The sequence below is a fragment of the Streptopelia decaocto genome (genome assembly GCF_964273445.1).
Source record: "Streptopelia decaocto genome assembly, chromosome: 15".
Classification (NCBI taxonomy): Eukaryota; Metazoa; Chordata; class Aves; order Columbiformes; family Columbidae; genus Streptopelia; species Streptopelia decaocto.
The window spans coordinates 7,291,275-7,317,240 of record NC_138670.1 but is presented as its reverse complement, the minus strand read 5'-3'; the positions used below and the strand labels follow the sequence as shown (position 1 = coordinate 7,317,240).

At 43.1% G+C, this 25,966-nt stretch overlaps 1 protein-coding gene across 2 annotated transcripts in view; it reads right to left on the bottom strand.

Annotated features, from left to right (window-relative positions):
• Positions 1–25,966, bottom strand: part of ARVCF (ARVCF delta catenin family member) — a 150,790-nt gene that overhangs the window by 101,959 nt on the left and 22,865 nt on the right. For both annotated transcript variants that reach the window (XM_082066596.1, XM_082066597.1), the window contains exon 2: positions 2,314–2,352. In XM_082066596.1, the coding sequence (XP_081922722.1) occupies positions 2,314–2,352 (39 nt within the window). The remainder of the gene's footprint in view (positions 1–2,313; positions 2,353–25,966) is intronic.

The following is a 25,966-nucleotide window of genomic DNA, read 5'->3' as shown; positions in this document are numbered from 1 at the left end:
CGGTCAAATGTCACGTGAAACAAAAATGTGGGTTTCATATATATAAATATGTATATGTATATGTATATATACAATAGATCCATTTCACTTCAGAGTGAACCCAAACACATCAACCTACCACAAGCTTCCAGCACTCCGTTGGAGCTCTCGCACAAGCTCTACCCTGAGGCTGGTCAGCTCAGAACATAAGGAAAATGTTAGCTGTAAATGAAAGTAGGCTGTCCTGGCATGGGGTACCAGCATGAACTCAGCCACACACCACAATGCACCGACTGTTTCCTGAACACTTACACACTTCCTTTGTCCTTTAGAAACACACACGACAAGTGACTAACAAATAATGCCAAGAGCTTTTAAAGCACCAAGGTTAAAAAGGAACATTTCAGCAACTGAAAAAACCCACCTCAACTACAGAAGTTTTGAAAAGCCACAAAAAGCAGCTTTGTTTTTGCAAGCAGGCCTGGCAATTCACCATCTGAAGGCATCACACCTTTCAGGGAAAGCAAGAGGCGGAGGTGAAGGAGAAGGAATCAAAACCCAGACAAGGCCTACAGTGGTAATATTCATCCCTCAAGTACCGCAGGACACACTGGGGTTCTGTTCAGCCACGCGGTAACTGCCCGTCAACGGGGAAATCCACAGCGCTTGCCCAACGGTCAACAAAGAGGCCTTTTATGCCATTTTAAACAATCTGAAGTGTCTCAGTTAATGGAAGACCGGGCAATTGGCCCTCAACTATTTCTAATTGACTGGAATGATGGATGAAGCTAAAGGGAAAGCTGACCCACTGAACTTTTCCATACAAAGCTGGAAAACTGAAGGAGATTGTAAACAGTTTATAAGAACGAGAAGTGGGAGAGGCAGAATCCCAGAGGCTTTGCTCCTCTCAACCTGCTGTTGTTTCAGACCAAGGAAAACAAGAGAGCTTCGACTCGGAGCAACAAACAACAAAAAATACACGGAAGGCCTAAACAAATAGGGTATTTTTCCCATGCTCTCCTCCCCTTTCTCCAGTAGCTACTCAGCTCTGCCACGCAAGCTGGTCCTTTGAATCAGAAAGGGCAATTTGTCACTTTGACAAGTAAGATGGCTCTCAGGGCTCTGTATTGCCTTGCCCTGCTTTTCACATTGACTGGGTGTTAACCAAAGATGTCAAGACATTACATCTCAGTCAGCTTCAACAGATGTGATAATATATACTTAAAACTTAGGTATTAATCAGTCCCACGACACTGAAGTTAATGCTCAGCAAATCACGCATGCACATTGATTTTCAGAACAAAACAATCACTAGTTGCTTTTGTACTGCCAAAGGGTAACGCTGCTGCAATGTGATGGAGCCGTCTGCTGACCTGAACAGCTGCTAGGGGGGAAAAGCAAGGAAAAAGCATCTATCTGCAGGCAGCTAAGAGAGGTATCTAAATGCACAACAACTTAATTCTTCCACTTCAGTCAAATAGAGCAGGAGGTTCAGAGAACAGTTCAGATTTTGCCCAGACTAAATCGCCTCCTTGGACACATCCAGTTCTTGCCGCTGATTCTGCAGGGAAATGGCATCAAGCACTTCAAGAAAGCCTTAAAGGTAGGGGATGAGCCCAGGACTCAGAATCCTGATGTAAGAACTCTGTGGTGGAACCCAGGTGTACCACAGGGTATCACGATTCATCATTCAGCCCCCCATCACAAGTCCTTTTCCTCCCCTGGTGGTTCAGCAAGATCAAGTGGTAAAAAACAAGCATCAGCCGCTATTTTTAATATGAAAATGACAAAGGCCAATAAAAAGACAGAACACATGGCACACACAGTGTTAGGGCTAGCCCTATTTCTTTTAGCTGTCAACAGCAAGGCAGCAAGTGTTTATCTGGAAAGTTTGCCCACTAGGAAACCATACTAAATAGACCAGGAAATGACACTTTCTCACCAAGATTTGTACAGAAAGTTCACGGTTATTTGCCAAACTACCTCCCAAAGACAAACACAATGCAAATCTGCATGCCTAATCTTTGACCAAACCCAGACCAGATCTGACTTGCTTCCTCTCTGGAGTTTTTTAGATGAAGTAACCAAGGCTAAATTAGGGAGAGTTCTAGTGGGATGAGGTTACATCATGGATTACAATTTTCCAGCAAGTTTTTTCCTTCATCTCCACCTGCTGCTTCTACAATGCTGGCATTAAGGGTGGTGTGGGATGACTCATTTGTACATTCCTTTCTGCAAGACAGGCATTCAGCTTTCATTGCTTCTGGGCCCCACAGTTTGGGTCATAATTTAAACCGATGCATGTATTACTAGGTATCAAGTCCGCAAACTTACATGTACATAGGAGTCAGAAGTACAAGCTAGGTCCTGCATCTAAAACAAAGAAAAGAACCGTCAGTTTGGCAGAGTACAGCAGCAAGTTTCTTTAGGCAGCCTGTGTGTCCCAGACTCTACCCCCGCCACTTAAAGACATCACTCCTGCGTTAAACCGAGATCTGCCAGACTCAGCCTGTCACTTTTAGCCTAGCACATGCACGCCTACTTGCGCTGCTACAAAGCTACCTTAGGGAATTGCTTTTTTAACTTCAAGGCAGATGTAAACCATCTCTGCATTCCTTGAATTATGACCAAGACCGAAACATTATTTGGGTGTCCTAGCAGCCGTATCGGATCAGTGTTAAATTTAACTAATCTCCTCACCCACCCACAATCTTGCCTGTAGATCTGAACTACGGAACAAAAATGCTTTTTGTGGCAAAACACACCACCACAACACATAAAGAAAAAGAAAACGCTTTTATAATCTTGAGGGAGACAGAACAAACGGATCGCTGATTAATTTTTAAGCCTGCATTCCAAGAAAGCCATTTCTTCAATAAATTCTCTCTCATTCTAGGGAATACAAAGTGATTGACAATAAATCTAATCACCTGCCTCATAAGGAGTGTGCTTGCCAATGTCTCCCACTATTAAGCACCAAAGCAGGTTTGCTTGGCACCAGGACAGCAAGGCTGCTTCAGTCCAAACAGCTCCCCAAGAGATCACCCCTGGGAAACCACATTCTACTTCTTCCCTCTGCATTTCACCCCCTGCCTTGCACCAAAAGCCACCGACTACACAAAGCATAGCAGGGAATGTGCGAACGGCCGCTGACAGCGGCCCGGCTCTCAATATTGTGTAACCCCGGAGAGCAAAAATGTGACAGCAGGAAAGAAACTGCGCGGGAGGTCTCGGGATGACTACAAGTCCATTTGAACACCAAAAGACACAAACGAGCCAACAAAGCCAGAGGCCGCTCCATCTGCTGTAAATGTTCCAAATGGAAGAGATTCCAGCAGAAAGACAATTTTCCCCAGTGCAATGCAGTTACTGTGCTATTTCAACCACCCGAGAGAGTTCACCAATGGCTTTTTTGTCCAGTAGTCCATACGTCACACATTCTCCGTTTATTTTGTGAGACTGAGCTTACAACCCTTAAGTGTACATGGACAGTCTTGACAGACTGGAAAGACAGCAGGCAGACTTGTTAAGCCAGTGTTAAACTAGCAATAAACAATCGAAAGAGAAGAAAAAAATAAATGAAAGAAAAGAGAGCACTTGGATATTAGGAAAATGCTGAGTAACTGGCATTTCATAATTTCTATTTGTCATCCGTGTGGTCACTACTGGGACGACCTGTTCAGGTCTCCTGCCCACAGCTGGGGAGGGATGCGATGTACTGGGCTCAGAGCACGGCTGGCACAGCAGCCACAGAGAGGATCGTCCAGCCCAAAGGCCCAAGCTATTCACCCCAAATACAAGGTCACGGGGTGATCTGATTACAGTTCAAGTGCCTAAAGGTGTAATGGAAAGTTGACAGAGAACCTTCAGCCTCACAGACAAAATGTTTAACTCATCCTAATGTCAGGAAGCTCAGGGCTGACAAGACACACACATTTTGTTTTCATTTTTAGACAGCAAGTGTGAACAGTTCAAGTATTAAGAACTTACATGCTAAAATTCTGCTAACCACTTAACAGATTAGACCTAATTATTTTTAAGAAACATGTTCCTATTTAATCGGAAACCTGATAACCGAGAGGTGCTCGCGTGCATGCACACAAGTACTGCTGCTTGACTGCTGTATCACTCTGAAGATTTTTTTCAGCCTAAGAACAAATTATTTAAAACTTGTGAAGGATGGCCCCCAGCTCGCCCTAGCAAATCATAGCTGAATGCAGCAAAGGGATTTTTGTCACCCAGGGAAGGGGCTAACGAAGGTTCCCCATTCAGTAATTGTTCTGGCTTACGAGTCTCTTCTCTTCCCACCACTGAACGGTGAATCCCCTCCTCAGCTGGGCCAGCGGTACCTCCAACAGGGCCAAGTTGCAAACCAGAGCACTGTGTCAACTCAACGGAGAAACCACCGTCACCAAATAATGACCGTCTGTTCTGTCCCCCAACCTTTGCTACCTACAGCACAGCTCCCAAAACCTGTTGTGCCAGCATAACAGAGCCGGCTGTATAATAGTAGGAACCAGTGACTGAAGGGAAAGGAAAAAAAGAAGAGATGAGGACCATTTATCCAAGCACTATCACCTAGAAAATTCAGTGGGAAACACTGAGTCCGTTCAGTGTCATCATAAGAATGCTAAATATCGACAGTCAGGCCATACATTGACAGCACAGACTGCTGTTACTGTATGATGAGCATGAATCTCTGAAAGGAAAAGTAATTTAAGATAAGGTGGAAGTCACTTGCCCAGAGGTAAATATCTTCACTAGTAAAATAGCTCTCAATTTCTTAGTTAAATGTGTTTGGCTTTTTTCATTTTATATGAGCTGTGGTTAAATGTTCCACATGGTTGCTGGAAATACGCATCTTTCTGTGAGCACCCTATTGGCACTGTGTATACAGCCTGCACTTCTGGATTAAAACACTGGAGCTGTAAAATCCAGTTACACTTGCCAACCACCCAATTATTTACATAGTATCTCTTTTGTTATTATGACTGATGTGCTTTTGTCTGGCACTTCACAATGGAATTCAAACACGACAAAGATTAAGACAAGGCACAGCCCTAGAGCCAGCAATCTAAGCCACTTTTAAACAGGATCTCAGAGGGTTTTTCAGAGAGCCATTTCTTATTTAAACACACACAGATAACAACAAGCAACCATACGGGATGAAATTAAGGACTTGCTATTAACGGGCACCAGTCAGAAAACGAGATTCATGCTCTGAATGCTGTGCTTGCCTACAGCTGGCAAGCCAAGCTGCAAGATCGCAGTTTCAACCCAGGGACAGGACAGCTGTGTTTCAACTCCCACTCCTTGTTGTCGTTCTATGCCAGGAAAGGGAATTGTTTAATTTTTGCAGAGGAGCCCTGCCAAGATGAAGTTGCAAATAGGATACGGTGTGCTAGTAAACACAGAGCCAGCTTGCTCATACCCCGGCCAGAGCTCTTCCAAGTGCTTTGTTCCCTATGTACACGCTGGCAGCAGCACCCACCTCGCTCTGGTGCAAACCAGCCCCCTGGGTTAGTCTCCCTTTGTTATTCGGGATTGCGCATGATGTGCCGTTTTAATCTGTTCTGGCAAAATGTGGCATCCAGGTACCCAGCCTTGGCTTCTCTCCTTTATATGAAAGGAACTGCTTCCATAAGACCCACCTCCACTACTAAAATTTTGGCAGAAATAAACTGGCCCTAACAGTGAAACTCCCGTAAATGCGTCAGAGGAACAAAGTTCTCCACAAAGCATTAGCAGTGCTCGTATCATCTATACACACAGCTGTCCTTCTCAGAGTTCAAATGAAGCGGTTTTATTTTCCTACCAACTCTCCACAAAGAATCAAAGTACAAACAGCCAGTCCTCCCACCCACCCTTTTTTCAACAGTTGGGCAGACTCATGTGTACAAATTGAGCAGCACCGAGCCCCCTGCCAGCGCTAAACCCCCTGCCATGGGCACCGCGCTGGAAACCCCCCAAACACACCCCAGCAGGGCTCATCCTCCTCTGGTTTTCAGCTTAGGGGTTTACCCTGTTTCTAAGAGGAGAACGGTGCCTTTTAATCCCTTTCGAGAGTCCCCAGCAGCACAAAAATACCTCCCAAAATGTGGCGCTGAACCCATGAGTCAGGTTTGCTGATGTGGACTAACCCATCATTCAGGATGTTGTTCTTAACAAATGAAGACGTCCTCGAGAACAGTCTGACAGAAATCATAACACTCCACAGGTCCACTTGTTGAATCGGGGAGTACAATAGTTATTAACAGATAAAACATAAGCATGGAAGAGAGAAAACGTGGCACAAAGAAGACGAAAAAGCAACACTTTTAATCTATTTTTTTTCTGGCATGAGGTAGAAGCACAGCAGGGAAAGACGGGCAGAGGAGAAAAGCATTACAAAATACACCAATCTGCCCATGGAGGGGAAAAACAAAACAATAAAGCATGGCAGGGAAAACGGAGGGGGACAACATGGAAAAATGAGAAAAGACAGAATCCATAAATGGAGTGTCACGTGGAAACCAAATGAGTGGGTTTTACATGAAAAAGAAGTGGTAGTAAAAGGGGAGGTGGGGAGAAGCATGATAGAAATATTTCAGTCTTTAATTTCATCCTGTTAACGCTGCTTTAGTTCACCATATAAATCTTCTGATGAATAGCAGCTCTCTCCACACATGGCAGTATATTAAGGTTCTTTTTCAAGGCTTTCCAAACAACGCAATGTCATTCTTTGGCTTTTTATGTGGTTTGCCTAGACTATGTTTTTGTTGCTAAGCTCTCATTAGATGTGTATCTTTCACTGGTACTTACTGACAGGGAAGAGATTAGAAAATACAAGAAACCCAAACACAGGCCCAGCATTCGATTTCACGCAATTCAACTCTCACAGCAACAGCACAAGGCCTTGCTCGGGACTTGCGGATCCTTCTAAATACATTGAGGATGAACCAATTGTGCTCAAATTGTTCCATACTGGCACGTGAGCAATTCTTTGAGGATAGTGCAGAAAGGGTCGTTTTGCGACCGTCTGGAAGAGCACAGCTCCCCAAATGTAGCAACCCAGCTACTGGGCGTAAGACAAATATATCCATCCTGAGCGGCTAATTCTGTCAAACACCAATGAACGCTTCACACGCCACAGGCGGAAAACCAGCCTGATTCTACACTTAATTCAATTATCCACGTCAGCAGTGACCAAGCACATCAGTATTTACAGCTTCCCACACGAAGAAATTAAATCAACTTCTGAATAAGGAATCACCAGCAACTCTGGTCACAGAACAAAAAAAACAAACTATTTTTGCCAACATGTTTAAACGGAATACAGCTCCATTTAGAAAATTAAAAGAAACCTAAGAATAAGCATATCATTCACTTAACAAAGGCCACCCAACATATTGTAACAGGCTCTTCGTATACATCTAAAATGTGTTTGGAAACCCAGCAAATATACTGGATAATGTGCACTGTATACCCTCAGCAGTAGACGTTACAGCTATTCTTAATCCTAGCTTTGTAAACCTTATAGATAAAATTCATTGTGGTTTTGGATCCGTAATATTTTGCAAAGCGCTGCAGTTTGCTGGCTTATAAACACGTCCCGCCAGCTCACGGGTAGAAAGATTTCTGCTGAGTTCATGTATCATTTCAGTTGCGCTCATCAGGGATTAATATTTTTTCCCATTTAGGATATAGGCTGTGAGTACTAAGTAGAAAATGTTATGCATGCGTCTGAAAAAGACTGGTGACATTTTGACAGCTGATATTTGACTACACCAATAAAAATATTTAATATAAACTGTACTAATGAAAACCAGGGTCCTTCATTAAAAAGTGAAAAGCATATAAACAACCCAGAAGTGACTGAATACTGCACAGCACTGCTTAGAACATTGAATCATGTTCTGAAACAACCAAATGATTTCTTATTTATTAACTATTCACTATTTATAGGGTATTCAGAGAGTTTTTCCTTGAGAAAGGGAAACAGGGCATGCGGCAGCTGCTCTGACATACTGATTTATACATGAACACAGATATTCAAACATTAATAAAAGATGCTTTATTCTCAACTAATTAATTTCAAAAATCTCGAACTTTTTGACAGGCTGAAGTGAGTCCTTCTCTAACCCAGACAGCCGCTGCTCCTTAGAGGATGAGACATTTAACTCAGAGCTCTGTGCTTTCTCTGCCCCAGGGGCACCACTGGGGTCTGCTGGGGCAGGGACAACACCAGCCTACACTGGGAAATACGTGCCCAGCCCTACCGCCTCCATTCCTTCTGCAGTTCCAATACAGGAAAACACTCAGATTCACAATCAATTTTATCCCAAGAGGTCACGTTGTCCCCTACTAACGATGGTTTGAAAATCCCCAAAGAAAAGCTGACAGCAAAAGCCACATAAAGCAAACAAGCACCAAAGAGACACTCCACTGTTTCATTTGTGAAGTTCAAATAGGATATTAAAATTTCCAATCGTTTGGAAATTTTAGTGCTCTTTAAAAGACATAATTGATAGAATTGGTCATCGTAAATGAATTTTATACCCATAACTCCTCCATGAGGAAGCAAGATAATCAGATACGCCTCTGTATTCTTTGCAGACTTTCATGAAGAAATTTCTCCTCTTTTTCACATAATTGCACACAAACCACAAGAAATAAGATCACTTTTAATAAAGAAGAGAGTATTCATGTAATGAGAAGATCCCAAGAAACCGTAAAGGGAGACTAACAAGCATTTCTGCCTCAATCCTCTACCAGCACGGTCACATCTCAGCACAATGCCAATTCTGAAGCACTGCCATATTTTGCAATGAAGGTGATTTTTGATCATAGGGTGTATTTGCATTCCAATAATAGGTTTCTGTCTTTATACTCAGCAGGAAGTAAGCAAATATCAACACGAATCCACATAATTAGTTTAATGGAATTTTACACAGTTAAAAAAAAAAACTTCAGAACAAATCACTGAGCAAATTGCTTCAAGAGCATTATCTTCACACCTGCACCAACACCACAGCAGAAGAAATCATCAGTGAAATCCGTTGCTTACAGCATTAAGCAGCATTTTGCAGTTTCAGCAGTCAAGCAAGTTCAAACAGTCAGTAGCAAAGAGCTTTTGTAACCTTTTTTATCTTGTTACTACTAAAAAAGGTCCACTAGAGAACTTATTTGTTGTCAGGACCAGGTGAAGAGATTCTAAGACCGTCACTGTCAATCACCACACCGCAACACAAGCATTAGTTTACTATTCTCAGAGCTATATGATCTTGCTGACAGACCAATGGACTTTTTTCTAAAAGAAGATCAATTAAATGGAGGCTTGTAATTCAGCTAAATTACCCTGCAGTGCTTGTTAACCATCGGTCTACAATGCTCAAGTCAATGCGGTGCCACATAGAGATGCAAACCAAGCTGTACGACATTAAGAGGAAGGCACTGCCAATACACCACCCATTCACGCAACCGCTTTTTTTTTTTTCCACTAGCATATGGATACGCTTCAGTACAAAAATAGCTATATTCAGAGCTGATAATTCCACATGCACACCACTGCTTCTCAAAACAAAGAGACCATAGACTGCCCGGAGCTGGCCAGACTCAGCAAAGCAAGTCCACAAGGCAATGGTGAAAACCGACATGTGTTGACATCAGTTGTACGTGAGAACGCTGGTGGCTGAGAGACAGCTTAAGCATTAACTGCGTCTGCTCTTGTAAAGCCTGGCAGCGGCAGCCGGGAGGAGGCCGTCCCCAGCCCGTCAAGGGAAATAACAAGTGACAATTCAGGAAAGCATGTTCACTATCCACTCATGCACGCACGCAATCTTAGGCCACACAGCGGATGTGCTAAAAGGTTCTCCCCAATGGAAAAGTGTTTATTAATTAATATCTACTGAATTAATTGGTTCCACATATGCTCTGATGTGTTTTTAAGGCTGCAGTCCTTCTGATATTACTGAAAGGTGCCAGGTGTGGTGACTACCCAGGAAGTTCATCAGGACACTTGAGTCAATCCAGAAACGTAATTCATGTGTTTCTTTTCACCAAATTCTGAGTGTGCCCGTTTATGCAGAAGTCTTGGAAAATGCATTTAAAAATCACCAACCCATAATCCCTTGGGGAAAAAAAAAAAAGAAAAAAAGAAAAAAAGAAAGCCAACACATACCATTAGTTAAGACACAAATGTGGAATATAGCAGAAAAAGAGAAGGCAGATGTTGATCTGAGGCCACCAGCTCATCTCCTGGCCTGTGACCTGCAGTAACCCTGGTGCTCCTTTCATACAACATCACACTCCTTACACCAATCTATTCCTAGTAGCTGGTGCCACTACTACCAAACCAATCTTTACATCTACCATATCCTCTCCTCCTACTCCCTTTCATCAGGGCAGGACAGGTATTTTTGGATTCTGACTACATCTGGCACGAGTCTGTACAGTGACATCATTTTTCCAATGTTATCAATCACACATTGGTGTGAGCCAGCAGGGCCCACAAGTCCGGCCATTCTGGTACAGTGGTCATCGGTCATCCTGGGTGAGCTCAGGCTGTAGCAAGGAAGAACAGTCCTACAACCATCCTCCTCTAAACACGCACTAGCACAGGTTGTGCCTTCTTATCCACAAGGACAGATCACTCACCAAGATGTTCTTCCTCCATTGCAATGTCACTTCTCCCAAATTCCCTGGGTGCACCTACACAGTACACAGCCCAGCAAACCCCTCTGTCAGATGGAGGGAGGACGAGCACCTACCACAGGAGGCTCTCTAGCAGATTCAAAGGCCTTTGATGTCGATTTAGTCCAGGTCTCCAGTTTCAGCATTCCCTCACGTATGCAATACCCATTTAGTCCGATTCAGAAACCTGAACACCAACGACTATAATTACCACACCCAGAGACGAACTCAGACTGCAGCAACAGCATCCACGATGCAGATGGAGCTTGCTGCCCCAGCGCCCTTCCAGAAGCATTCTGAAGTCAACATCTAGAATATGAAAGCACTGTTCCAGCCAAATTCAAGCACTGTGTTTCAAGGCTTTACTACTGTACCACCAGCACAACACCACACTGCCAACTGCAAGCTGAGCAGGCCCAAGCACCAGATGTTTGACCACCGTTCAGACAGAAACTGCTCTTGCAACATCAGCAAGGTCTTGGGTGCAGCCACAATACCATACTTAAGACCTCAAGATAATGAAGCTGAAAACAGCCTGGCTGTAGAACTTCAACAAGATCATTCTGCTGCAGGAAATGGTTCAAGCATGTAATGAAAGAAACATTTATCGGTATAGACAGCTGTGACGGTAATGCATTCAAAACTAGCTTCCTACAGAGAAAGATGCCACCAGGTCATGCTGGTAAGAAACAGAAGGGGCTGTAGAGAGGCTTAACATCACATTCCTAAATCAGAGGCTGTGTTAATAATATTTACAAGTATATAATAACTAGAACAAAAATTAAAGCTACCTTCAGAGAATAGTGTTTCCTGTGAAGTAGGCTGCAAATGAAAGTCAGCAGGATCTACACAACCTGTCTGGCAATTATATTTTCATTTTATACCAGGTGTATGACAAGCCAGACTTTTGAAGTGATCAGTATAAAACATTAGTGCATAGTGCAGTGCTAGGAATGCAGCAAACGGAAAAGGTGGGAAGACCCCTCCTGTCTGGGAGAGTTGTTTCTGCAAGATTTGCAATGTGCCACATGGAACCAGGTACAGCACTTCATCTTCCTGAGAGACGGCAAGTCTCTCAAAGCGATGAACTGCTCCTCTTTAACTCAGAATATCTGTCCCAACCAATGATTAAACCCTTTGACATTTCATTTAGGAGGAAGTATTTCACTTCCAGATGCTAGTAAAAAGCATTCAACAACAAAAATGATAGATGTTTGGTTTTCAGCCACTCTGATACAGCCTAAGCCTACACAAAGGATGCGAAGCGGCGGTAACCACAGTACCACAGCATCACGTCAGTGTAACCTCAGTAACCTCCCCGTGCACACACTGAGCTGTTCCTAGAGGCAATTCTTTGCTCTTCAAGGAGTCAGGCTGCAGGGGATCTTTTCCATGCACTTCACTTTGTTTTGGTTCACTGCTCTGCACGCAGATATGGAAGACTTCATAACACATTTGCTGTCCACCTGGAAGACATTAATGATTAATTTCCAAGCAAATCAAATATAGACAGCTCTTGGGCTTTCCTCTTCATTGCTTTATGTGAAGAAAAGAGAACAAGCATGATGTAAAATCCAGCCAGAGATATTAAAAAATTCCAGTATTTTTCAGTCTCAGCATAATAACTAAGAAGTCTAAGGTTTTAATCAAACCCCACGGATTAGGAGAAATGATTTTAAATACACAAAGTGCATGCCAGATAAAATCTTGTCTTCTGTCATACGAGGTAACCATCGTACACAGTGAATTAATTTGTAAACATTATTTTAACTGGGTTTTATATAAATCAGTCTAGGTGAAAAGATGCGAAGCCGTGATTTGTCCTGCCAGCTCCAGCCCTGAGAGCACAGACAGTGAGGCGCGAGGCAGGAGATACACGAGGTCCATGGCCAAGGGGGCTTTACATGCAGAGACCGTTCCGTTGGTGGTGAACGATGACACCCACCATGACTTCTCGCCCAGCCCTTTCAAAGATGTCATGTTCCTTCTCACGTCTGCAATGCAGCTCTGGGGAATGGTGAAACGCAGCCCGAGAGGCGCAGAACCAACGCACACTTGCTCCATTAGCAACAGCACACAGCTCTTGCTCCAGAGACTCAAACAGGCCAGGAGGAGTTGACGCATCTCGACCACCAAAACACGAAAACATCTGACAAAGGGACTGGGGAAATAACCAATTAGGGATTAGTGAAAAGGGAAAAAGCCACAGCTGCATTTTCATTTATCTATAAACCCACAGTCTGTGCAGTCAGAGGAACCAAGCCATTGCATTTAGATTTACCTCACCTTTCAGTCTCTACGCTTGAAAAGGAAAATATTGTTCAGGTTTTTCAAGACAGAGTTAAAAGGAACTTCCTGCCAAGATTTCCCCAGACGAAAAAGCGCTAGTGACTTCTTGAAATACATAAATATACCAAAAACTCTCAAAAAGTTTCTGACTCCAACTTCTGCTTTCACAGTACAGGTTGTCAGATGAGTTCTTGACGTCTTTTGTAGTTGCACGTTACCTGGAGGCTGACTGCAGGAAAGATACAGCTGCAGCTTCCCACAGTCACTCCTGATGCAAATACTCTGTCCTGAAGGAAAAACAATGCTCTCTTGAAATCAAATTAAACCACTGGTAAAGAAAAGCCCACACTCTGGGGTGAAGCCACTTTTAATAATAATAAAATCCATGCAAGGACAGCTGTAATACATAAAATTTACACTGGAATAGACTGCACAGATCAGCACAGCTACCTTAACACATCTTAGTCCACGTACAAAGGATTTTTTTCTTTAGTATAAAGCCTTGTAATAGGAATTCAGGATAATCTTTTACAATTTGATATATAGAACACGGAAAATATCAAAGAACAACAACAAAAATCAAGCAGCAGCTTTATGGAGTGTGCTTAAATGCTTTGCTTCCTGCCTGAAATCTGCCTCCTGATTGAACAATCCACAACAAACACTGACAAAAGTGTCTCTCCCATCCAGTTACCATCCCAGATCTCTGAGATGTTATGGGAACAGCAGGAGGTAACAGTCTCAGCAAAAAATAGCTGGATGACTAGACAATGCAAAGCACCAAACGGCTGGACTGTTTTAATAGGAAGGGCCAGATGAACACATACACATAGCATGCAAAAAAGACATGGAAATAAAATTGCCTTGATTGATCTAACACCACTGAAAACCAAGTCAAAGCCAGGGATTTACCAATAGCATTCTCACAAGTGAGGCTTCATGTGGCAGCTGCATTTTGTACATCTGGTAACACCTTTAAAAAGAAAACCCAATCACATATACAGAGCATAAAGCAGCATCCACTCCCAGCGCTGCTCTGTGCAGTCACTCGACTTCCTCAGTCTTTTGTCCTTTTTTCTTTAAAAACAGCAAAGAGGGGGAAGATTGCATCTGTGACATACCTGTAAGTATCAGAAACTCGGTCAGCTTTTGCAATAATCTGAATCACTCCTCTGAATCCCCTCGCATTTTCTCACAGAATACACGAGTCTTACACAGATAGGATGCTGCATTACAACAGATAAAGAGCAAACCTGCGGAATTGAGGTCAGGGGTTTACACCACTGGTAACTGCTGTTCTTTTTCATCGGGAGAGCCAGCGAGCTACACATGGCATGTGTAAAAGAATGAAAGCTAAAGCAAACAGCCTGCAAGTCCAGTTAAATTATCTGTACCGGGTAAGACTCATAAAAGCCACACAACATAAAAAGAGACTATTAGGTTTGGTTAAGCTGGCATACAGTGGTCAGGAAAAGACATCAGTACACTGCCAGAAGCCCCAGCATGAAAGATTTCCAGTTTAGGATGCAGTCAACAGGTATGAAGTATTTGAGGTCCTAAAGCCGACCAGAGGTTACAAGAAGAATCCCCGAGCACTCTAGTACAAGCACCTCGGCTGCATGACAGCTCAGGCCCAAAAACTGATTGAGGAAATAGGAGTTCAGAGAATGGCAAACTTGCAGACCGGCTTCTACATATACTTGAACAATACCTAGAAAACGGTGTATAATTAGACAGTAAGACACGTACCAACACTTGATGAATTGATGATCTCTAATAATATACCCAAGAACTTGAGAATTTTTATGACTTTTAAGAAAACCAAGGAAGTATTTTTGGAGGTTGCATGTCAGTGAGTGTCTGCTGTTCCCCCTCGCAGGGAAGCAGAGCACTGCGCTGTCCTTCCCCCGACACACACCGCACCTTCTGTTTGTGGTGTTTATTCATTAAAGAGAGAGGGGGAAAAAAATCCTTTCTGCTAGTGCGCAGCTAATAGTAGAAAGAACTACCTCATTCATCTAAATAAAGTCAGCTCTAAAACCTGCAATAACCATTTAAGTGCCTAATTTGTTAATTATTTCACTGTTTATCTAATTCATTATGAGCATCTAAATAATAAGCTCTTTCAGCATAAACTGAGATCAGAGACATTGAAGACACCCGTTCAGGCTATTCAATGTTCTGCTCACCATGGGTCTGTCCCCTGCAGCTTCACCCAGCAGCTTTATTGGGTTTCTAACCCCCCTGGGACTGTTCAATCACTCCACAGCTCAATACAGCACAGATTTATGAAAATTCGGTCTGTCTCTTCCAACGTCAGTTCCCTACAGCCTTTGTGTGGACTTTGGGGATGGTTACCTCGTATTTTATTTCAGGAAAAAAGGTCACCTTCCAGCATGACAAGGATAACACTCCCCAAGGGAGAGAACATGTGAATTGCTATATTATTAACCCACTTTCCTTTTCCTCATCTGTTGCTTTAGAATTGTTTATTTTGCACACAGCTGCAACAACACCAGTTCCTCTGAAAATCACTATTTCTATAAATATATAGTAGTGCTCACTTAGGAAACAAGTGCAACACACCTTTAAAAGAGCACGAGGAGTTGCAGTTACACCTCCCACGTGCCCTCCGCTGTACCCGCCACCCTCCCCCTTGCATAAATGCACCGCACTCGTGATTTCCTTAAGAAGGAGACAAAGTGCATCCCACCCTTCTATGTTTCATTTCAGTTTGGCACTTATAAAGCTCAGAAGATACTACACCTTTCCTAGCACTATTAACATACCATTAAGTGGGCCTCAAACTGGGGTACTTCCACCTTTCTCAGAGATGCTTAGTGAAGTAAGCGCACGCCCTGGCCTGAGAGGTTGTATGAGCAGTTCAAACACTGTTCTCTTCCACTCCTGAGCAGGGATCTAATCTCCAGGTGGAGTGCAATAGCTGGAGCCTGGGGGAAAATAAAAACGGAGAACTGACCACGAGCCTTTTACTTGCTGGCCAAGCCCACAGCAACTTCACTGCAAGGGGCCGAACACAAGCGGAACAAATCAAAGGAAGGCCCGGCCACGCTCGCGTTCCTGTCCCGGGAGTGGTGTTTTCCTCAGCTATTTCCAAACAGCGCTCGGTCAGCGAGGGTGGGTGCGGAGTCAAACCTTCAGGGCAAACTGGTTATTTAAATAACTCCTTTTAATTGTCCTTCCTCACATAGTGGGTTTTAGCTATGGAATGGCACTCTGAGAAGGGGTGAATAGGTATCACTGTGACTGCAATTATAGCACGGTTACTAACACCAATCCCTCGATTTCTGAAATAAAAGCCTCTAAAGCTAATAATGAATTGAAGCATTAAAAAGCAGTGAAACTGATTTTCCAGTTAGCAATAGTAGAGGAACTGCCAAACAGTTTACTCTTGACTGTCTACTGAGCACCTGAAATGATGCAGATCGTTAATTCCAGCAGGCCCCAGCGATGTTAACCTGATTTACACAGGAGGCAAAAAATGATACTGTAATAGAGCCACAAAAATGCAACTGTACAACGTATGCAGGCTTTATATAAAACAATACACTATTCTAAGAAATTACAGTAATTTGGATGTGACTTAAATCTGGCCAAATATTATCAGGACAGCCAGGGTGAATTTACACAGCACCCCAAACGCCAATTAAAAATGCTAAAGAAAAGCCAACCATCTTGATCTGTACATTTTTGTCTCCCAGGTGCTGTGTAGGCACATTATTTAGAGCAGCTGTGTTTTTAAAAAAAGGCTCTTCTGCACACACACAATCCTGTGCAGACATTTGACCATGCGCTGAAGGACGTAGGGTATGTTTAGGCCAGCAGAACCCACTTGATTAGTGTCCCAGATTTAGCACCAAGAGGAAAATTAATCTACAGCATAACTCCATTAAATGAATGTGGCTTCTTTTAAGTCAAGAGCCAAGTCTGGTTCATGCAGCCAATGCACAATTAAATATCAGGCGAGCAAAATGTTGGAAGGAAGAAAAATTTCTCAACTGAATGTTATAAACCAGGATAAATAAACCACAGTGACAAGGGGCATCTTTTAATTGTAACTCCATCATAGTTAAGCCACAGATTCTCAGCCTTTTCAGAAAATTGAGGAAAAAATGTGATCACTTTCCATTTTGGCTCCCCGCTCGTGACTCCCTCCTGCACCCCGCAATCATTCCTACCTTTCCAAAAACTAATTTTTCAGGCATTCATAGGATTTACTTTCAGTCTCTCTATTGCAATCTCAAGCAGCCCAACTCAGGCCAATACCACAGCGGCTACCTTAACATTAAAAGCCCAACCTGAGCAGAAAGCTTAGTGATGCAGGACACCTTTCATCACCTTCAGCTCTCACAGCTCTGCTAAATCCACGCCGTTACGACAGTACAAATGAAGGAACACATCGCTTCTGCGGGGATAAAGCCATCGGAAGAAAACAAAAGCCAGAGGAAAAAACCAAAATCCAACTGGAAGCTTTTATATTTTTTTTCTTGAGTGTTCTACTATTCTCCCCCACCTCTGAAAGGGTTCAGGAACTCACACAAACACATTCGAAACCACATATTTGAAAAGACAGAAGCACACAAGAGTTTGTCCTGGAGGCAAAAAACAGAACTGGGTCAGAAAATTGGGTAACATTTGACTTGCTCAGGCCAACACAACCAGACAAAAAATGAAGTTTTGATTGGATTATGGCCATGCTGGCTCGAAGCAGTTATCTCCTGCGCTGACTTCAGTACTAAACGCCTTAAGCAACGACACTATCATGTTCCACATTTTGAAGAGGATGTGCTGGGTTTCATCCTTTGACGTTTGCACATGCACAGCGTCCCTTCCCCACCCAGCAGCAAAGAGGAAAAACCTTTCATAACCTTCTCCTGAGCTCAACTAAAAATCAGCCGGTACATGTCAGCGGCAGCAGAGCAGACAGATGCCACCCCGGAGCCAGCTCCTGAACCGCCGCTCCTGCTGCGCCCGAACTGCCCACACAGGCGCTGGATACGAACACAGCCTGAGCTTTCTGCTTCTCACTCTTCTTGAGTACCACAAGTATCTTAATATGAGCTGTTTTCCAGAATGGTTAACCCTGCACTGTTTTACCTATTACAAAATTAACACTGCTTCTCAGCTGCTAAAAAGAGTCCCATGGGTAGAAATTTTCAGGTCTGTTGCCATCCACCATTTCTCTGTAATGGGCTTTCTAGTCCCTCCTATTTCTCTCCTATACAAGGAAAGGACAAGATTTATTCCCCTAAATCGTTGAATCAAGGCAGCTGAATAGAGCAAAAACTAGAAAGCAGCGGGTGGGCAGCAGAAGTGGATAAACACAGAGGTGAACGCCCAAGGGTGGGACCCCGCTGGGAGCCAGCGCAAGGGCGATTAACACCACGCAGGGAAAGCCGTGTTTAGACAAACCCTGAGGATACACATCTGGATGGTATTGACAGAAGTGACCTTGCTACAAAGTAGGAACAGCAACAGCTCTCCAATACTGCAGGCAGGAGATGTCCCAACCAAACAAAGGCCCTGTTTTCATTCCTATTATACAACTTGAAATAATTCAGCCACCTTCCAAAAATATTTTACAGTTCACAATCACCACCTTTTCCAAGTCCTGAGACGTTCGAAACCAGCATTCATTTTAAAGGCTACTTATTTCTTAGAAGAGGAAACTGAGGCACAGACTACCAAGAGGTTCTCTGTTTTTCAGTGCCTTGAGTTACGCTGAGCTTATGTGACACATTAGTTGGCAGCAACAGCAAGTAAGTCTCAAGTGCATCAGTGTCGGACGGACTCCCATCTCTCCCATCATCCAAAGAGGAGGCTCCGGTTCTTTAACTTTTCAGGCCACTGAAGAGTTAGGCTGATAAAGTTTATTCTTTTTGTGCAGCAGATTTTGTGACATGTCCCACAAATGGCAGGTTGCCTCTGGAACTCATTTATCAGGAATTTCAGCAATGCCCTGCACAGATGTTGCCTATCACTGTAGGCTCCTGCTAAAATGCAAGATGTTGTTGGGTTCGAATATGAAGGATTAACTCCAAAGGACTTTAAACTGCAGAATTCCTATGAACACCAACAGCAATTCCCTCTCATGGCAATGAGAATATACCAGCACTAGACACTAGAACAACCAAAGCAAAAGAAACCTCTGCTGTCCTCTGGAGTTCACTGGCACGATGCGCCTGGCTTAGGCCCCGAGGCCTTTCCTCATCTGGTCCTCTTTCTCTCACACCTTTTTTTCCCTTTAATTTAGCTACAATTCAGATGGTTTTGCTAAACTTCTCATAAGTGTTCCCTACACCGAAACACTCGCTGTCCTCAGTATCTAGTCAATTTTCTTAAATTCTCCGTATCAGCTACCATTTCTATAGCACAGCGGTTCTAATCTCCTTTGATATGTTCAAACAGTATTCTCTCTCTGCTTCTTTATTACCCATCCTACCTTTGCATCTGATGCCCAACATCCATCTCCTTCAGTATGTGCCTGAAGCACTCAGCCTCCCATTTAGTAACTCTGAAAAGCCAGCGCTTCGACCAATACATCAGCGTGAGCCATTTCTTCCTCCCCTTTCACAACAACCTTTTACAACCATCAAATACAATTCACAGCAGCTCTGCCTCAGGGTTTTTATTACCAGCCGCTTTCAATCAAAGGCACTGGGCCAAAATAAACCACCTCACTTATTAGTCCTACAACCTACTGTCCATCACAGCCCTTCTCAGCTGCCTGGGTCTGCTTTGCTCTGGGATTGCCCATTTCAGGAGAGGTGCAGGGAACAGGACACTGAAGTGGGACACGTGACTCCACCAGTGGCATAATGGGGAGGCTGGGGAGCAGGGGTGTACGGCAAATCACCCAATGGCATCCTTCTATACAGGTAAATAGATGTATTTATCTTCTTTACGAGAAGCTTTATGACCTGCAAGTGTTCATGTTATTTGTAGAGCCTCAGTTTCAATTCCACAACCTCTAACCTCAATAGCAGCTTCTTTCCTCCTGGGAATATCAACACAACCATCTCTTGGATTCTTTCATATGGGCTAACAATAAAGTAATGCAAAAAGCAATCAACAAACGAGACAACAATCCAGCTTAGAGAAGTTCTTACCTTTTACTGTGCAAGAAAGTGAAAACTCCACATCTACAGAGGCAGATCCAAGTGCTTCAGGAACACTCCCTGTCCCACATTTCTTATTCCTATATACCAAAAGAAGACTTTGCCATTGGATTAAAGTTCTGCAGTCAATATCAACACTAATATAAACATTTCAAGTATTTTCTCCTCTTGCAGATCTTCCATGTGCTTTTTAAAAACCTTTTTCTCAGAAAAATAAAAAAGTTCTCCTCTACTCTCCAGATTGAAGCCAGCTCTATATATACCCACAGGTCAAATCTCAACGCTATTTCTTTACATTGACATGAAGAAAAGAGTGGCTGTTGTAACAAGTACAAAGCCTGAAGAATTCTCCCAGTCACGTGAATGTCAGTCTTGCTTAGATGAACAGTTTGAATACACATCACTCTGTAGGTTTTCTGGTCTTACAGGCAGTTTTGACTGCCTGATGTACACACACTTACATGTGCCTCTCACCAAGCATCTTTACTTCTTTCTGTAGCTCACTAGCTCATTCCTGCCTTTACAGCGATCCGTCCAGGGAAAACTATTTTTTCTTCTTTTCATCCTTGCTAGCGATCTGTGTTCATTAACCGATAGCTGTGGCTCGGTATCTGCGATCCTTCCTTGTCACACGCGGCTCTCCAGGGCACCGCTCGGCCCATCTGCTCACTGCTGAGGTGGCCTGTGCAGCAGGATCTGCTGGCGGCTGCGGGGCCGGCGGCCAAAGAGCTGCTGCCCTAACATCATCATCATCCTCCTCTTCCTCCTTCTCCCGCAAAAACAGATCTACCGTTCTCCAGCTGAACCGCCCAGATCACCCCACTACCTTTGCATGAGGAGATATCCCAAGCTTTGAAACAAAATGTTCTTGTGTTTGAAGGTGTCAGGGTTGCATAAAGAAACCTACCCAAATATTTCCCTGTGTGCGCGAAAGCCAAGCACAGAACAGCACCAGACTGGCAGACTAACAGGCCAGGACCAGTTGTCTACAGCAAAAAGTCATTTTGTTGGTCAAAAGAGGGGCTTATAAATAAGTTATGTAGAGGCTGAATGACACCCATAAAACTTCATTGGATGCTAATTTGATGCAGGTGAAATAAATCACAAGGTAACCCTAGTTTTACTGGCTTGATCTTGTTTCACACTTAAAATTGTTCGTTCTTGTTTATTGGGTAACATTTCCAGAAGCACCTGAGTTCTGCTGACACCCAGTATTTCTCCTACCAGTGCAGCAGATGCACATCTGGCAAGAATACAACCCTTTACAGTCCAAAAGCATTGTTTTGCTTCTAATAAGCAACTAAAGAAACCTTAGAGTAATAAGAGATTTAATCTCCTACGCACAGGAAAGCACAAATAGGGCAACCGTGATCGAAGGAGGTGACAAAAGATGGAGCAAAGCACTTTGGAACCAACTTCCCCAAGAGCAGCCTATAGGGACCTTTGTGCACAACCCACCGCGTGGCCGGACCAGCAGTGTGAGCTGTGGATGGCTCGTGCTTCAGCCGGCTTGGTATGAACACAGCCAGCAGCAAACCACCCACTGGAACGCACCATCATCTCTGGATGCCCTTCACCCCACAGGGGCCAGATTCCTCAATACAGCAATGCAGAAACAGTACAGAGCACGATTACCTTAATACGATTGCACCAAGATGATACAGTATGAAAATCCTATACCTTGGATATTTTGTCCTTCAGTAACACTAAGTACCTTCCATCAGCATAAGGACAGTCTTTCAGTAGTAGAGTAAGATTTCAAGGGCGGGGGGAAGCTTTCAGTTTCTGAACGGGTTTTAAAAAAGGCATTTACAGATATTATTTTGAAAAAGGGCAGTTGAGACCAATTCTGTTGTCTACTTTGGAGGCCTTTAAAGGACATTTTGTAATTTCAAGCTAAACTATAAGTCTATCATGGGGAGGGAAAAGGAAGGAAAGGGAAAACAGTTTAATTTCCCCTGCTCACCTGAACGTGGATCAAGTGAACCTTTCAACAACCTCATAAAAACGCGCAAGGCAGACAGAAAATGATTTAGGATGCATTTGGAATTTATTAACTTGGCCTGGTCATCTACTTGACAACATATCTTGCTTTTGGTATGACAAGTGGGGAAAACAAAATTAAAGCTGATTTTTGGAAACTGGCAGTCCTAAATTCAATTTTGAATATACTTGCAAGAAGGGGCTGGGGAAGAAGCCTCATGTTGCAATGAGAAGCTTTTTGTCTTACAGCTAAAGAGAAAGCAATCCAACCATTTACAAAAAAATAAACAAGGCAGGAAACAAAAATAGTCAAAAGCTCTTGGAAATGATGAAGTATAGTGGCATGTTGGCTCTATCTCTTGATTAAGGACAAGGTTTTATTGAGCAAGCCACCACCTCAGCATTGTCAACAGCCCAGCAAAGCCTGATCTGGCTTCAGTGCTGAAAGGTGCCAACCCCAGCCTGTCCCACGGGATTATCTTTGTAGCCTCCTTCTCAATGCTGTTTAACACACCACAGCACACATTTCAGCTGCTAATTCAACTCTCCAGTCAAAACAAGCAAGAGAAGCAAATGGATCATTTCTCCTCAGACTTTGGGTTTAAACCTACAATCATTATTTATATACAGCAATGTTCACACATCCATCCCCGGCAGCCTCTGAAACACAAATCTCAGTAACCTGAAACAGTTATCATGAGCCTAGATACACAGATTGAAGCAGGGCCCATTAAAAAAAAGTGCAATTAATAAACTACAAGGGAGAAGCTGATGTTCGAAGGCACGTAGCGAGGCTCCCCGGCTGATCACTACACCAGTTTTTCAACTGAGCTGCAACTGAAAATCCAACTGAATAAATATCTCTCATTTCAACAGGCAGGACACCGCCAGGCACCAAGAAATGTCACAGCTCAGCAGAAAGATAATGCAGTGATCATCGGGTGGCTATAATAGAGGGATTACTTTACAATTACAGCAACAATGCAAAAACAATTTATACAGTAACACACTGATGTACTGGCAAGCGCCTGTCCAAAGGGATTAAATAAAAGTCTGACACAGACTATAGACAGAAGAATGTCTTTAACAAGAAGTTTATGAACATCCCTAGACAGTCATATTTCTCTGAAATGTCCCTTAAAGACAGTATTTTGCATTTAGATCTGTTTAGATAACAGAGGCACAACGCACAAATAAGAAATAAAGAGTACTTAGAGAATTCTTATTTATTTAAAGCAAAAGCATTTATGGAAAGGATAGGTCAACTTCTCATTGCTTCAGAAGGCTACTTCAGCAGCCCCCAAAACACCTTAATGCTTGGGTTACAAATGGCCAAGGAGCCCCAGGGGTGACACTGGCACTTTTGGGGCAGTTTTGGTTTGACGGGAGCAGGTCTGAGCAGGGCACACCAAAAGCCACCAGCAGAGAGGACAGTGAGCCCAGAGCACCGTGGGGATGCAGAGAATGGCTCACAATGTCCCATGTTGCTGAAGCAACACCCCCAGTATTCTCTGAAAAAGGTCCATTTAACAGAAACAACTTGCAAGAATGACTTGCGGGTAGTTTGGGCACCTTTCCAGAGCAGGGAAATCCAACCAAGAGGGGGAAAAATGTGTTTCAGAAGAGAGATTCCGGTAGTTCAAAGGGAGAGAAGATGAACATTTTCACAAACCGCAGAGCTTTTAGCTCTGGTTGATTTATTAAATGGGTCGTCCTCTTTTTACTATCACTTCAGGCAACAGCTGAATTATTCAATGAGCTCCAGTTGACTATGTTGTTTCTAAAACACTTGGGCCACCTCTGGGGGAGAAAGACAGAAGGCGAGGGGAAATAAAAACACATTTAAAAGTTAAAGAATTTAACAGAAATGGGTCCTATTCATTTATGAAAAGTCTCTGAGGCAGAGAGGAGGTGTTTCCGTCAGCCTTCTGCTCACTGGATTTCTCTCCCATTTCTTTCATTTTCTGTCTTGAACCAAAAGGTTCCATTCCAACTGTTGCACTGTCTTGGGAACCTGATTTGCTTCTCCTGCTATATGCTACATGGTTTTTACTACAAAACAGGCAAGATCCTTTTCCAGATACCTTTTCGTTATTTCTTCCTGGGTCTTGATCTTATTAAAAGTTCTTCCTAGCTTTTTCTTCAGTAGCCATTTATCTTTTGTCCAGATGAAGTCTGTCCATTCCAGCAAATCCCAGCTTTCTCATTACTGCAGAAATAGCACTGATGCAGGAATTTCAAATATGTGGGTTTAGTTTGTGCATGCTCATTGTGATAACTACAATGCAGTGGAAGAATGACTCATTACAATGATTTCAAAAGGATTTAAGTAAAAAAAAAAATCAAGTTTCTGAATCACCTATGTAAAACAATCAAATCTGCCTCTTTTTTTCTCTTTTTTAAACTAAGAACATAGTCTTTTTGTTGTATTCCAGTAAAGCTGCTTCATTGTAACCACACATATTGCACAATGCCAGTTTTCAGGCTCCAGTGTCATGGGGAAATTCTCACTCGAGTAACTTCCATTCAGTCCTAGCCAAGAGCATTAGAATATGTATTAAGCCGACATGCCATTACCCAGAGAACAGCACCCTAACCAATCCATTTCAAACAATCAATGAAGTTCATTATACAGACCCAAAATTCATTACTGAGGACACATCTTTGAAGTAATCTAGAATATCATTACGGGGAGAAAATTATTTACTAAAGCCACTTTCTTCTCTGGTTATGTTTGTTTTTTTTTACATAAGCAAACAAAAATTATGACAAACTATGCAACAGACTGAAAAGGGGCTTATAAAAACTAAATAACACCTTCTGTTTGCAACAAACTGAGAGCATTTGGTATTTCTCTGTCCTCCCCCTCTTAAGAGTAACCTTTCAGTTGGCAAATGAACATTTAGAAGAGATGTGCAGGTAGTGAGTCCCTTGGTGGTGTGGCCACTCATGTCAGCACTGAGCAGGAAAACTGACAGGACTTGGCGCAAATTTAACAGTGAACAGTTCAGAACCAAATGCTGCCTAAACTTGCACATGTTCTTTTATTTTTAAATTTTGGAACACCGGGGGCATAGAGAAGAGCTATGCAAGCTAGAGATGCACCGATCAGTCAGTTTAATGCAACCTAAGAGGATTTATATAGAGTTTATCTTCAAATAACTACTTTTCTTGGACTTCCAGAAACACATCACTCCACCACCCAACCTTGAGACAGCCCCATAAAGATGTCTTGTGCTCATCAAACCCTGCAGCCCCAGCAGATGAGCTGCCTTCACATGGGGCTGCTAACGGGTTTGTTGTGACCGAGAGCATATACGCAAGAATCTGTTCAAGATGAGCAACCTCTCCATCAAGACTCTCTCTACAGCCCGGTCCCCTCAACAAGTCATGGGTGGTCATGTTGTCCTGGTTTTGTTAAAAACAAGTTTCTCTTCTAGTGAATTTGCCTGTCAGCTAAAGCTTTCATATTAGCTGTATTTTCCTGAAGAGCCAGATAAATGTTTTGGTAGACATAGTAATGGAATGCGAGGTCATTGACAAGGATGGATGTACATCTCACAAGAGGGGCAATGAGAAACAGGTGACCCAAACCTGACCAACTGAAGCATTCCATCGCATTCACGTCATACTTCATATAAAAGTGGGAGATCACGAGGATCTCGTCCCTTTTTTCTTATGACTGACATTAGGAGAGGACCTTGAGAGTCGTCCCTGTGAACTGAGGCCTGGTGACAGACTGAATCCAGTTCCAGTTGGCTGCAGAGTCCAGTCCAGGACTTTGGGTACCAGCCCTTGATTCTGCCGGCGCAGTTGCCGGGACTTTCAAGATCGGTTTTGTATATTTTGTATTATTTTTCTCTATTTTATCAGTAGCATTAGTAAAACATTTTAAATTTTTCCAA